This window comes from Ranitomeya variabilis, chromosome 3 (genome assembly GCF_051348905.1).
Source record: "Ranitomeya variabilis isolate aRanVar5 chromosome 3, aRanVar5.hap1, whole genome shotgun sequence".
Lineage (NCBI taxonomy): Eukaryota > Metazoa > Chordata > Amphibia > Anura > Dendrobatidae > Ranitomeya > Ranitomeya variabilis.
Window position 1 is genome coordinate 212,341,068 of NC_135234.1, and position 15,778 is coordinate 212,356,845.

Consider the following 15,778-nt stretch of genomic DNA (forward strand, 5'->3'; position numbering starts at 1 on the left):
GTGGGAAGCGAGGCTTCTAGAGACTTAGCAAACTAGCAGAAGTATGATCAGACTACAAAGGGTTAACAAAAGAGACATTCATCTAGCACAACCAGCACAGCTCAACTACTACAAGGCAAGACTGAACATGCAGGAGGTAATATCAGGGAATGTGGATCTGCAGAGGAGGATCGCTCAGGTCTTCATACCCAGCTGCCTTCTATCTGGCACCTAGATGGCGTTAGCAGCGGCAGCCATCCAATATATACCACCCAAGAAACAGGATTACACTGCAACATATACTAACCCCAGTAATGCAATTATACTCCGCATCTAAGGAGTATATACTACATCTGGTTGCATAATTGGAGCTTTACCATCCTCGTAGGGTCAGACCACCTGTCTGTTAGGCTACATTCACATTTGCGTTGTGCGCCGCAGCGTCGGCGCCGCAGCGCACAACGCAAACAAAAACGCGGCAAAACGCACGCTAAAACGCTGCGTTTTGCGCCGCATGCGTCCTTTTTGGCCGAAAGTTGGACGCAAAAAAAATGCAACTTGATGCGTTTCTTGCGTCCAACGCTTGCGGCCATGCGGCGCAAAACGCAGCACAACGCATGTCCATGCGCCCCCATGTTAAATATAGAGGCGCATGACGCATGCGGCGACGCTGCGGCGCCCGACGCTGCGGCGCTGACCGCAAATGTGAATGTAGCCTTAGTATTTACCCCCCAACGCATACAAGTATAATATCCCATATATTAAGCCATTCCAGACAGCTACCTAATTAGATCAGGTTGTGCTACATGTATTTAAAAATAAATAAGCAATATTTTCCATGTCAGGATTTGTATTTAAAAAATAAAATTAGTAATCTCACAATTTTCACAATTGCCACTAGGACTCAGACACTACAGGCCCCTATAGGACTAATGTTGGCGGCACATGCTGATAATCTTATGTGTATGGGTGGGGGTGTCAGACAACAGATGACTAGGGAACGTTGATTAACAAGTCCGAGGTAAGCTGCCGGCTGACATGGAGAAAACAGAACAAGTTCTACTGAATGTATATTGTACATTCAATTCAATGGGTGAAAAACACTGAAAAAACGTTGAAAGAAGTGACATGCTCCATTGTGCAAAAAAATCTGCAAAGCACAAATCCTGATGACAAAAAAAAAAGCTGTGTGCATTACATTTCTGAAATCTCATAGACTTTGCTGGTACTGTAAGGCTAAGTGCACATGTTGCAGAATTGCCGCGGAAATTTCTGCGGCAATTCCGCAACTCCTGCCGCGGGTATATCGCATGCAGAATTGGCATGCGTTTTCCCGCTAAACACTAGCATTTTACAAGCGTAATTAGCTTGCAGAATGCTAGCGTTTTCCAAGGGATCTGTAGCATCGCTTAGAAAACTGACTGACAGGTTGGTCACACTTGTCAAACATAGTGTTTGACAAGTGTGACCAACTTTTTACTATTGATGCTGCCTATGCAGTAAAAGCGCAGGCGCTGGGCCTCTCTGACCTTTCCCGACACCTGCGCACTGCAGTACTTTGCTCTGCCCTCAACAGGGCAGACAAAGCACGCCTGCACCGGAGCCGCAGCGTGAATACAAGAAGAGGACATCATCGTAAGAACATGGGAGGCGCCGGACCGGACCGCGACGCCCATCGGATCGGACCGCAGTGGGAACGCCCCTGGGTGGGTGTAATCTAACCTCTTTTTCTCATCTTTCAAGTTACATCGGGGGCTTATCTACAGCATTACAGAATGCTGTAGATAAGCCCCTGATATTGGTGGGCTTAGCTAACCTTTCATTTTGGGGGTGACAGGTTCCCTTTAACAACATAAGCCTGATTTAATCAATAAGTAATTTTGGGATGAAAGGGTCCCTTTAAGGGGCGTGGTTCCAAGTGAGCGTGATTTCAAACGTTTACTGGGTGCTGATCGGTTGCCACTGAAGCCAGAGGCCTCTTGAAGACCCCTTTGTTTTCAAAGTTGGTACTTGAGCCACAGGCTGAGCTTCAAAGAAGATTGTGATTTTAGCTATACAGATAATAGCAGGTTCAAGGTTATAAGAAAACAAATTGAAAAAAAAATTGTGGTGTAATTAATGCCAGGTTTTGATGCAAATAATTCAATTTACAATAGGTCCCCCACACCTTTAGCAATAAATTAATGTACAGGTGCACAAATACGTTATGTGGCCAAAATACGAACATGTACATACACAATGTGTCAGCACACTGCGACAAATGAATACATGGATTCCAGTATTGCTGTAAACATTAAAAACATAAGGTACTTAGAGTTTTTTGATCAATGAGCGCAAAAGCCATCCAACCACATTGGGGTGTACCTTTCACTATGGATGGTCCTTATCCACTACATGGTCTACCTCTCCATGTGCCAAACCAGGCCTCATCTGAATGTGGAGTGAAAAGAAAACCAGACATAGGCATAGCTCACAATTAAAACCTAGTATGGGAAAGATGGGTGGATAAGGGTGCCGAGCCCTGGAAGGGGCCACATCCTCCAGATATGTACTACAAAAAAGAAAAACGGGCTCGCACACCTTTTGAATTAAATTAATAAACAGGTGAACAAATATGCTATGCGACCAATATACAAACACGATGTGTCAGCACACTTTTTTGGGGTGAAAGTCCCCCTCTCGGCTTATACTCAAGTCATACCCAGGGGTCGGCAGGGGAGGGGGAGCGGGGGCTGCCTAATTATACTCACCTGCTCCTGGTGCGGTCCCTGCAGGTCCCTGGCTCCCCAGCTTCTTCCTGTACTGAGCGGTCACATGGTACCGCTCATTACAGTAATGAATATACGGCTCCACCTCCCATAGGGGTGGAGCCGCATATTCATTACTGTAATGAGCAGTAACGGTGACCGCTCAATACAGGAAGAAGCTGCCGGCGCCGGAAACCTACAGGACCGCGCCTGGAGCAGGTGAGTATAATGGGGAGGGGAGCGCTGCGCGATATTCACCTGCTCCTCATTCCGGCGCTGCTCCGTCTTCAGCGTCTTCTGCAGTGACGCTCAGGTCAGAGGGCGCGATGACGTGGTTAGTGCGCGCCCTCTGCCTGAACGTCAGTGCAGAAGACGCTGAAGATGGAGCGGCGCCGGAACGAAGTCAGATGAATATTGAAAGTGCCGGGGGCGTGAGCAACGGAGAGGTGAGTATGTGATTTTTTTTTTTTATCGCAGCAACAGCAAATGGGGCAAGTGTCTGTATGGAGCATCTTATGGGGCCATAACGTTTGTGCAGCACTATATGGGGCAAGTGTCTGTATGGGGCCATAACGTTTGTGCAGCACTATATGGGGCAAGTGTCTGTATGGGCATCTTATGGGGTCATAACGTTTGTGCAGCACTATATGGGGCAAATGTCTGTATGGAGCATCTTATGGGGCCATAAACTTTGTGCAGCACTATATGGGGCAAATATCTTTATGGAGCATCTTATGGGGCCATAATCAACATTTGCGCAGCATTATATTGAGCAAATGTGTCTATGGAGCATCTTATGGGGCCATTATTAACCTTTATGCAGCATTATATGGGGCATATTTTAATATGGAGCATCTTATGGGGCCCGTCATAAACTTAATGGAGCATTATATGGGGCTCCTGATTCAATATGGACATTCAAAAACACTTAACCTACTGATGTCTCAATTAATTTTACTTTTATTGGTATCTATTTTTTACTTTTGACATTTACCGGTAGCTGCTGCATTTCCCACCCTAGGCTTATACTAGAGTCATTAAGTTATCCCAGTTTTTTGTGGCAAAATTAGGGGGGTCGGCTTATACTCGAGTATATACGGTACATGAACTCTAATATTCCTGTAAACGTAAAAAATTTAAGATACTTACTTTAGTAAACTTTCTTTTAACCCCTTTACCTCCAAGGGTGGTTTGCATGTTAATAACCGGGGCAATTTTTACAATTCTGACCACTGTCCCTTTATGAGGTTATAACTCTGGAACACTTCAACAGATCCCAGTGATTCTGACATTGTTTTCTAGTGACATACTGTACTTCATGTTAGTGGTAACTTGAGTTTATTTGTGAAAAAAACGGAAATTTGGCAAAAATTTTGAAAATTTCGCAATTTTCCAACTTTGAATTTTCATGCCCTTAAATCACAGGGATATGTCACACAAAATATTTACTTAATAAGTAACATTTCCCACATGTCTACTTTACATCAGCACAATTTTTGAACCAACATTTTTTTTGTTAGGGAGTTATAAGGGTTAAAAGTTGATCAGCAATTTGTCATTTTTGCAACACCATTTTTTTTAGGGACCATATCACATTTGAAGTCACTTTGAGGGGTCTATGTGATAGAAAATACCCAAGTGTGACACCATTCTAAAAACTGCACCCCTCGAGGTGCTCAAAACCACATTCAAGAAGTTTATTAACCCTTCACAGGAATTTTTGAAATGTTTAAAAAAAATGAACATTTAACTTTTTTTCACAAAAAATGTACTTCTGATCCAATTTGCTTTATTTTCCCAAGGGTAACAGGAGAAATTGGACCCCAAACATTGTTGTGCAACTTGTCCTGAGTACGCTGATACCCCATATGTGGGGGTAAACCCCTGTTTGGGCGCACGGCAGAGCTCGGAAGGGAAGGAGCTCCGTTTTACTTTTTCAACGCAGAATTGTATGGATTGAGATCGGATGTCATGTTGTGTTTGCAGAGCTCCTGGTGTCCCTAAACAGTGGAAACCTCTCAATTCTAACCCCAACCCTAAGCCTAATCCCAACCCTAACCACACCCCTAATCCCAACACACCCCAAACCCTAATCCCAACCCTAACCACCCCCTAACGCCAACACACTCCTAACCCCATTACACCCCGAACCCTAATCCCAACCCTAACCATACTCCTAACCCTAACACACCCCTAAACCAACCGTAAAAGTAATCCAAACCCTAACCCCAACTCTAGCCCCAACCCTCACCCTAATGGGAAAAATGGAAATAAATACATTTTTTTATTTTATTATTTTTCCCTAACTAAGTCGGTGATCATGGGGGGTTTGATTTACTATTTATAGAGGGTTTTTATGATTGGCAGCTGTCACACACTAAAAGATGCTTTTTATTGCAAAAAATATTTTTTGCGTTACCACAATCCGAGAGCTAGAATTTTTCCATATTTTGGTCCACAGAGTCATGTGAGGTCTTGTTTTTTGCGGGACGAGTTGACGTTTTCATTGGTAACATTTTCGGGCACATGACATTTTTTTATCGCTTTTTATTCTGATTTTTGTTAGGCAGAATGAACAAAAACCAGTAATTCGTAAATTTCGGTGGGGGGGGGGGGGGGGCGGCGTTTATACCATTCCACGTTTGGTAAAATTGATAAAGCAGTTTTATTCTTCGGGTCAGTACGATTACAGCGATACCTCATTTATATCGTTTTTTTATGTTTTGGCGCTTTTATACAATAAAAACTGTTATAGAAAAAATAATTATTTTTGCATCGCTTTATTCTGAGGGCTATAACTTTTTTTTTTTCGCTTATGACCTGGCTCGTTTTTTGCGGGACAAGATGACGTTTTCTGCAGTACAATGATTATTTCTACCCGTCTTTTTGATTGCTTGTTATTCCACTTTTTGTTCGGCGGTATGATGATAAAGCATTGTTTTTTGCCTATTTTATTTTACGGTATTTACTCAAGGGGTTAACTAGTGGGACAGTTTTATAGGTTGGGTCATTACGGACGCGGCGATACTAAATATGTGTATTTTTATTGTTCTTTTTTAATTATTTACATAAAGAAACGTATTTATTTTTTATTTATTCAGGATTTTTTTTTTTTTTACACATGTAAATATTTTTTTTTTACTTTGTCCCAGAGTGGGACATCATGTTATAGTGTCAGATTGCTGATCTGACACATTGCAATGCTCTGTGTCAGATCAGCGATCTGACAGGCACTGCAGGAGGCTTGCCGGAGCCTGATCTGAGAAGGCGCTTGCAAGCCACCTCCCTGCAGGACCCGGAAGGAGCCCCGCAGCCATCTTGGATCCGGGGCCTGCAGGGAGGAGGACGGAGGAGACGCTCGGAGCAACGTGATCACATCGCGTTGCTCTGAGGGTCTCAGGGAAGAGAGCCCCCTCCCTGCGCGATGCTTCCCTATCCCCTATCGCTCCTGGCACATAGTGGCGGATGTCAGCTGCGATAGTCAGCTGACACCTGGCCGCGATCCCCCCGTGAGCGCGGCTGATCGCGTTAGACGTACTATCCCGTCGGTGGTCATACGAGCAAATACCACCTCGACGGGATAGTACGTCTAATGTCAGAAAGGGGTTCATATAAAGTTAAGGACTATCCATATGAGGTCACCTTGATGGGGTTGGATGGCTAAGCTTTTTGATCAAAATCTTTCAACCAAGTACTTAATGTTTTACGTATATACCAACAGTGGAATTAATTAATTTAATAATAGTTATGTGGGCCCTATTTTTTCTTTCATATAGTACATATTGGGGTGTCTGGCTCCCTCTAGGGCTCACACCCTTAACCATCTATTTTTGCAACACAAGCTTTAATTCTGAGCTATGCCTTGTCTCCATTTCACTCCCCATTCAGCTGAGGCTGGTTTGGCACATGAAGAGGTAAGATTTAGGGTATGTGTCCACGTTCAGCATTGCATCAGGATTTGGTCAGGATTTTTCATCAGTATTTGTAAGCCAAAACCAGGAGTGGGTGATAAATACAGAAGTGGAGCATATGTTTCTGTTATACGTTTCCTCTAATTGTTTCACTCCTGGTTTTGGCTTACAAATACTGATGGAAAATCCTGACCAAATCCTGATGCAATCCTGAACATGGACACATACCCTTATAGTGGTTAGAAACCATTAATATTAAAAGAACACCTTGACATGATTGAATGGCTTTTCCGCTCACTGATTAAAAACCGCTAAGTACCTTACGTTTTTATTTTTTTATTGTTTACAGCAGGGGTGAGCAACCTCAGGCCCATGGGGCATTTATGGGTTTTGATAACTGTCATGAAAATGCACGCCTACACAGCTCTGCTACACCTCTTTTGCTTCGTACTAGCCGGCTCCAGCCCTGATCCCCCCTTGCAGCTTTCCCCCCTCCTTCACAGCTGCATGTGTGTGTGAGTCCACGTCTCCCTCACACCTGCTGTACAGCTGTAATGTGAAACCAGTGTGCTAGCAGCCCTCGCTGGTTAGTTTTATAGCTCTGAGCTGGTTGAAAGCAGCCTACAGCCTCATGGCCATCTCTTTGTCTAGTACAGTGTTCATTTTAAGACCAAATCTAATGGCATCGATTAAGTGAGATAGGGGGAATCTTACGTTTTTGAAATGTGTATCAGTAGAGACACTACACAGTGATTTTTCTAGGTTCCAGAACCAGCAGAATCCGAGGATTGCATTTCTACTTAACCGGGTCACACAGCTACCCCATGTTTAGACTTTAATGTAAGCTAACCTCGTGAGAACACATGTAATACTTTTGTCATCACTCTATGAGGTCTCCAGCTCAAGATATGGTGGTTAGGAGGTTTTAATGAGATTCTGAGTCTCTTTGGAAAGGGGGAGTGCACCCATAGTGCAGCCCACTCAGTGAGGTCATGAATCAGAGTGTATAAATTGGAACCTCATTTTAGGAGTCGTCTTTTGCCCAGGAAGTCAGCTAACAGAATCTCTGCAATCTGCTCTGATGCATTGTGATGTGTCGCTCATCCCCCACCACATGGCTTGCCATTATTTGAGATGACTGTAAATGTTTTTCTTCTTTAATCCCTTTTATTTTGTATTTGTTCTGTACATACTATGATTGTCTCATTTTGTAATATCGTTTTCTATACTTTTGTAAACACTGCCTAATTTTTTTGGAGCGAAAATATTTACTAGTCTAGTTTTCCTTACTCTAAAACGTACCCCTAACGTCCTCTAAAGCAAAGTACGCTACTGATTGGGTTGGCTCTTGACTCGCTATTAATCATAGCAATAGGAGGTGGTGGCAGCGAAGTGTCCTGAGATTTGGGGAAACTGGCAGAGACAGACGGCATTTGATAATTCTATTTCCCGCCTGAGTGGGAGTAGTTATATCGTCCTCACTGCAGTGTGCCCAATAGCCAGTACATAGCAAGTCAGCCTTTCTGGCGACTAATTACCCTAGGTGCAGTTCCCTGACTGACCTGAGGGTAAGGGGGCGCCAGAGAGCTGCAAGTTCCAAACCGAAGCTCAGAAGTGGGGATAAAAATAAACCTCTGATGAAGAACTGGGGGCAACCAAACACCCCCGGTTCATGACAATAACCTTTTCTCCAGCCCCCGGGCAGATTCCCAGGGACTGCAGTACTTGGGCAGGCAGATATGTTTGATGGAGTTAGTGCTTTAATTTCTTATGGCTCTGTGAGCACCCACATGCAGTGTTCACTACTGAATGCTGAGGCACATGCAATGAAAGATTATGTCCTCACCCCAGTGCCAGGTCGTACTTTTTTGGGAGTTGTTAGCGAGCGATTTGTATGGCCCCCGAGGGATGGTATAAATGTCCAAAAGTCCCTTGGAAGAATAAAGGTTCCCCACCCCTGGTTTACAGCAATATTGGAATTCATGTATTCGTTAGTCGCAGTGTGCCGACGCATCGAGTATACAAATAATTCAATCCAGTCAACAGTTGATTAAAAACACATAAGAACAGCAATTTAAAGACCAATAATTGCCATTGAAAAAATAACAATGAGGAAATTAATGATAACGAAATTGCCCGGTATACATATGAAGGTTCACCATGACCCAGATATGATTTCAGGATTTTTATCTTTACGTATATTACTCAGTAACCCCAAAGACCGCATCTCAGTCTCTCCAGAAGTGCTGGAAATCAAAGTATTATGTATCAAGCAGAAGCTCAACAATAGCAGAGAGAACAAACTCTAAAGCAATGTAAATGAAAACAACCAGTGATGTTACCTGGGAGAAAAAGGCTGGCGTGAGAGATGCTGTGGGTAACGAAGGGCTGAGAATACCAAGAGTGCTGGAATCGCTACTTGTGATAACCAATGTTGGTGTCAACTCCAGCTCTTTGGGCTTTTTAGACTTGGTGCTCTTATTGTCCAGTACATAGGGCTCAGGCTCAAGATCTGCTTCAGCCTCTGGCCTGGATTCTGAATCATCTATCTCCATGTCACTAGGAAAATCAAGTTGTGGGGATCCCAAATCTGTATCGTCAGCAACATCATGATTGGATAAATCAGGAGACCAAACTGGAGAATGTTTTGGAATGGGTGAGATGGAAGTGTTTGGGGGAGGGAGAGAGGTGCTAATTGTCACACCTGGAGGAGGCTCAGCAGGCTTCTCATGGGGTTCTGGAGGCAGACAAGGAGCTGTAGAAGTAATGGGTGCAGGTTCAGGGTTTTTAGCTGGTGTGGTCACAAACCTAATGACTGATGGGGCAGCCTCAGGGGTTATTTTCTTATCGATTGTATATTCCACATTTGCGGTTTTGAAGAGCTTTACACCAGATGAATTCAAGGAATTGAGCGTGAATGATGTGTACAAACCAGAGTGAATGTAATCATTGCGTCCGGAGGATTTGGCAGGAGGGCACAATAACCGCTCTTTGCTACAGTTCTCCTGGTCACGCATGATGCAGGTGCTGACAGGATTGGCAGGGCTGCCATCTATATCTCCTTCAGCTTTACACACTGTTGCAGGATCCATGGTGAGGATATCGGGGTACGAGACAAACTTGTAGACAAACTTCTGCCCATTTACTTTTTTGATGATATTCTGGAGAGAATAAGAGAAGTTAGTTATATAACATACAGTAACAGAACTATGTAACCAACACATCTCTTGCTTTTTTAGACTAAATTCACATAGCGCATTTTTTACTCAAGGATTTGCATAGGCAACAACAGCAATGGATTACTGTAACAGAGTGGTGGGGAAGACTTTAGAAATCTCATCCACATGCGTAATGAGAACATATGTTAAATTTATCACAGTGGCTCCAGCTCTACCGTACTACATATATTAGACACTTTAGTCTTCCTACATGTGCGTGTATATGACAAGAATACCAACCAGTGACCCATTATGAAATAATAAATCTTTACTGCACACAGGGAAAGAAAAATGAGTGCAAACATTTAAGAAGTATCCTTAGGTACATGATCCAACAAGTGGCCATGACTAGCCAAAATCCCAAAACACAATCCCACCTTACAAGATAAGAAGTCAGTCAAATGTATCACAATATCCATCAACAAAAGTATCTCACTTATGTAGCTGGATATTGTAACACAGTTATCTAATTTCTTACCTGGCCAATATGTAGATTTTTGTAGGGTGGGTTTATAAATTAGCATTTTCACTCGTCATGGCTGATTCCAAGGTTTTGGCTCATGTACGTAATGGTAGTTTCTGTACATGGAGTGTAGTGAGTTGAGGCCCTATTTAACAAGTAGATGGTGCTTTCGCCCTCCATACACCATTTCTTGGTTAGCTTTAAGAGCAACCCATGTTTTAATTTTTATTTCAGAAGTCAATAGTACACATGAAAATAAGCAACTCTATATTATCAGAGAAATCTGCTTCTTTCTCCTACTGGACTGATCATTCACTCTGAATTCCAGGCAAAATCTATATTCAGCGTAGACTGATTATTACTGAGATAGGAGATGGCAGTTGTTACTGCTGAGATTCTATGATGAGTGGAGGAAGGAGGAGCTAGAGGCAGAGCTCTGCCCTTCTGCCCCTTCTCATCTATATAGAACATTATGAGCACCAAGTGTCATCACCTATCTCTGTAATGTAACAATCTGCCTTCATTGAATATGAGGATTTTTTTTACTCACTGTAAAAATCTCTTTCTCATAGTCTTGGGGGACACAGTAGCCGTGGGACAGTCTGGTACTACCTGAAGGCCGATACTATTAATGCAACTAATTGAAAATTGGCTCCTCCCCAGCAGACTATACCTTGCCTACTAGCACCAGGACCCTCAGTTTAGTGAAAAACAGTGACAGAAATCCAAAGGAATTAAGGCACAAAGAAAAATAATGCATTCTCGACCAGGCAATCAAGGGTGGGTGATGTGTTCCCCAATGAAGACTATGAGAAAGGTTTTACGGTGAGTAAAAAATCCTTATTTCTTGTTGTCTTGTGGGAACACAGTAACTGTGGGACGTCCCAAAGCTGCCAAGGGGTGGGAATAACAAACATTAGCCAGTTACCAGAGAACGTTTTCCACCGTTGCTCAAGTGGCCGCCGGAGCAACTGCTGCCTGCAGTATCTTCCTCCCCAGATGTGCATCTGCTGAAGCAAAGGTGTGGACTAGTCATGAGCGAGCGTGCTCAGATAACGTGTCACTTGAGCATGCTTGAGTGCTAATAAAGCATCTTCGGCATGCTCTAATAATATGTTTGAGTTGCCACGGCTGTATGTCTCGTGACGGTTTGACAGCCGCAACATGAGCTGGGATAGCCTGTTTGTTAGGCAGCCCCTGCAAATGTTCCGGCTGTTGAACAACACGAGACATTCAGCCATGGCAACTCAAACATAGTATTCGAGCACGCCGAAGATGCTCTATTAGCACTCGAGCATTCTCGGATTGCACCTTATTGGAGCACGCTCGCTCATGACTAGTATGAACCTGTAAAACTTGGAAAAGGTATGGACTGATGAGCAAGTGGCTGCTTTACAGAGCTGCAAGGTCAATACCTAGTGAAGAACTGCCTGGAAAGCTCTTGTAGCCCACGCAAAATGCGCCCCCTAACACTTAAGGGGGAGCACTGGCACCTGCCCTATAAGCCTCGCTAATATCTGATCTAATCCAGTGAGCAAAGATCACCGGCGGTTGAACCTCGGGATGACCCTAAGGCTTTTAGAGACAAGCAGCACTTCACAGCTTCTGACTACATCCACATATGTGAGAACCTCTCAGGGAGACGAGAGGTGGAGTACCTGAAGAAGGCACAGCAATCTGCTCATTAAAGTGAGAAGGCAAAGAGTTTCACTAAGGCGAAAGGAGTGAGCTGTACAACTGAATGCTGTGTCCCGGAGAACTGGAGAGATCTCTCTGATCGGCCCAAAAGGAGGAGGACTAAATGAAAACTGGACCCCTAGAGGTCTCCCGAATCCCAGGGAATAATATGGTGGTTGCGGGAACACTATGAAAAACTGAGGAGCCTGGTGCTAGCAAGGAAGGTATAGTCTGCGGGGGAGGAGCCAGCTTTCAATTAGCTACATTAATAGTGTTAACCTACAGGTGGCAGCAGACTTTCCCACGGTAACTGTCTCCCCCAATAAGACGAACAAGAAACAGATTTTACCTGTGAACTGAGAATTTTAAGAATGAATATTCTGTACTTGCAAAGAAAGAAGCAGATTTCTCTGAAAAAATATATTACAAAGATGCTTATTTTCACATGTATTACTGATTTATTTATGAAATACTTTTATTAGGTCAAAGTCTCAATACACAGAGTTAGAAGGGATATGAGCTGGTGACTTCTTAGGGAACAAAACAGCTTAAAATATTAATGACCATATTTTATCTTGTATAATAAAACATCTACCTCTCACTAACAAAACTGTCAGATTCTCTCTATCGCACTTAACAGAAGGAAAAATGTAGATTTGCTTCACATAGCAATAATGAAAAAATCAAATAAAAATTAAAACGATGGTGACTCTTTTATACCAATATTTTGCACTAAAATCTTGGTGCACTATTAACCATGCTGCCTTAACACAGTAAAAAAAAGGCAAGAATGACAGATTTTTAACACAAGTGGAGCCAGAATTCTGGCACATTTAGTGTAAATCTTCTCCACTGTGTCCATTTCCACCATCTGTCATTCCATTCATTTCATGATATGATGGATGACAACTCGATTTTGACTCCGATGCTTTGAGAACAAAAGTGTTGAAATAGGATGAAATGAAATTACTTACATGTTTCTGTATAAAAGGTATTATGGTAAGGTAAGCTGCTATTTTAACCCCTTTCTGACGTCGGACAACATAGTTCATCCGGCGTCAGAAGCCCCGCTTTGAGGTGGGCTACGGCGGTGAGCCCACCTCAAAGCCGCGACATGTCAGATGTTTTCAACAGCTGATATGTGCCCACAATATGCACAGGCGGAATCGTGATTTGCCCGCGCCTATTAACTAGTTAAAAGCCGCTATCAAACTATGACAGCGGCATTTATGAAGCACTTCCGGTCATCGGGCCGGAAATACAAGCACCGCTGACCCCCGTCATGTGATGGGGGGTCAGCAGTGCGTCAGCATGACAACCAGAGGTCTCCTTGTTGATGCCGGATTGCTATGAGAGCCACCCTGTGGTCGGCACTCATAGTAATGCAGTAATTCTGCTTCAAAGGGGCAATCTGGGCATCGCCTCTATGTAGCAGAGCTCATCAAGTAGTGGCATGCCAAAGGTAAACAAAAAAATGTGATTAAAAATATGAAAAAAATAAAAAAAATATATAAAGGTTCCATTCACCCCCCTTTCGCCTCATTCAAAATAAAGATAACATCAAACATAGACATATTTGGTAGTTCAGATTCGCCTGATCTATCAATAAAAAAACGGAATAACCTGATCGCTAAACGGCGTAGTGAGAAAAAAATAAAAAAACGCCAAACATTGAATTAAAATGCAATTACGGGAGATCAAAAGAACGTATCTGCACCAAAATGGTATCACTAAAAACATCAGCTCGGCAAGCAAAAAATAAGCCCTTACCCAACCTGAGATCACAAAAAATGGAGACGCTATGGGTCTCGTAAAATTGTGCAATTTCACCGCACTTGGAATTTTTTTTCCGTTTTCGAGTACACGACATACTATAGCCAATGGTGTCGTTCAAAAGTACAACTTGTCCCGCAAAAAGTAAGCCCTCGCATGGCCATATTGATGGAACAATAAAAAAGTTATGGCTCTGGGAAAGAGGGGATCAAAAAAACGAAAACGCAAAAATGAAAAAGCTACGGGGGTTAAAGGGAATCTGTCACTCCCTTGGACTAATTGTAACCTATTAATATGGGCATACAGGTAATAAAAGGGTAAAATAGTACTACCTGTATGCCTATATCTGTGGTATTGTTGTGGAGAAAACCTTTTTTTCTGGGGTGTGTGGTGTATGGAAGAAAAATCTGCCTCCGGTCTTCATGAGCGTACCAACCCCCTCGCATTGCATCAGAGTGCCCTGTGATGTGCAGTGATGACCCCAAAATCCCACACCTGCGCCCTGCAATAGCACGATTACACTTGACGTTTCCGCCCTTCTATAGGCATTGGCTTCTTCATTCTGCACAATAAAGCTACGTGAACTCGTCGAGTATTTGGTGAGTTTTACCTCAGTGTTTGTAAGGTCACGTGAACTCGTTGAGTATTTGGTGATTTTTTTGTACCTCATTATTTGTAAGCCAAATCCAGGAGTGCGCAAAAAATGCAGAAGTGGTGACGTGTTTCTATTAGGCTAAGTTCACACTAAGCATTTTTGCAGTGTTTTTTGCTGCTTTTTATGCTAGTTTTCAGCTGCATTTTACAGTACCTGCAAAGCCTAAGAGATTTCAGAAATCTCATGCGCACATATTGTTTTTTTGTCATCAGTATTTTGTGCTCTGTACGTTTTTTTTTTTACTTAGAACATGTCCCTTTCAGCGTTTTTCACCCATTGAAAGCAATAATAGGTAATGAAAAAAGCAAGTACGGCAGTATATGAAACCCATTTATTGTTGTGATTTTTCCAAGGTTTACCATCTTGTCTTGGTCACCTGAGATGGCAGTTTGGATTTGTACACTATAATTAAATTAGTGATGCGTACAAAGTAAACATTGGATGACCAAGGTGTGAGATTGATCAATGCCAATGGCTGACCAAGGTGTGAGGCTGCCGTCACATTAGCAGTATTTGGTCAGTATTTTACATCAGTATTTGTAAGCCAAAACCAGGAGTGGGTGATAAATGCAGAAGTGGTGCATATGTTTCTATTACACTTTTCCTCTATTTGTTCCACTCCTGATTTTGGCTTACAAATACTGATGTAAAATACTGACCAAATACTGCTAGTGTGACGGCAGCCTGAGATTGTAGAGTGCGTGAGCAACTAAAAGGCTGACCAAAGTTAGAAAGTAAAACCGTGTCCTACAAACTCAATGCAATGCCAGTATCTTAGGTAAATTATTCCACCAATTTACCTCCCTCGGCTGTTACATTTGTAAGTGGTCACCTGAGTTCATGCTTCTGTGGTGGAAGCAAAGCTGAACTTTGGGATCCTGAAAAACGTACCAACGCTGTGTCTTTTCTGCCAAGAGTGCAGGTTTTGCTACAGAAAAAAAAGCAGCAAAAATGCCTAGTGTGAACTTCACCTTATACTGTTGCTCCCCTGATTTTAGTTTACAAATTTTGAGGTAAAACTCACCAAATACTCAATGTGTGCACGTTGCCTAATGCTTCTGGTGTGTCTTGCTTGGCAAAGCCAGCATTGGTAATGTGAGCCCAGTCCAAGTTAGGCAGGCTTCACACTAGCGTTCAGCAGGGCTGTGGACGGCAGCCTTCTTCCTCTGTGAAGCCCCGCCCACTGCTGCGCCTCTTCCTTCAGCTCCGCCTACATCGCCATGCGTTCCCTATCTTTAACATTGCGTGAGCAGGCCATGCGGATGTATGCGGATGCCTCCGCATGCGTCGTCTTGACGATGCGCTGACCTGCGTCAAACGCAACATGTTAAGATTTTGTTGCGGTCAGCGCAGCT

At 43.1% G+C, this 15,778-nt stretch overlaps 1 protein-coding gene across 1 annotated transcript in view; it reads right to left on the bottom strand.

Moving 5' to 3' along the window:
- ELK4 (ETS transcription factor ELK4) overlaps nt 1–15,778 on the bottom strand; it is a 47,424-nt gene that overhangs the window by 14,396 nt on the left and 17,250 nt on the right. Inside the window, exon 3 of the mRNA XM_077295126.1 lies at nt 8,980–9,798. Within this exon, the coding sequence (XP_077151241.1) occupies nt 8,980–9,798 (819 nt within the window). The remainder of the gene's footprint in view (nt 1–8,979; nt 9,799–15,778) is intronic.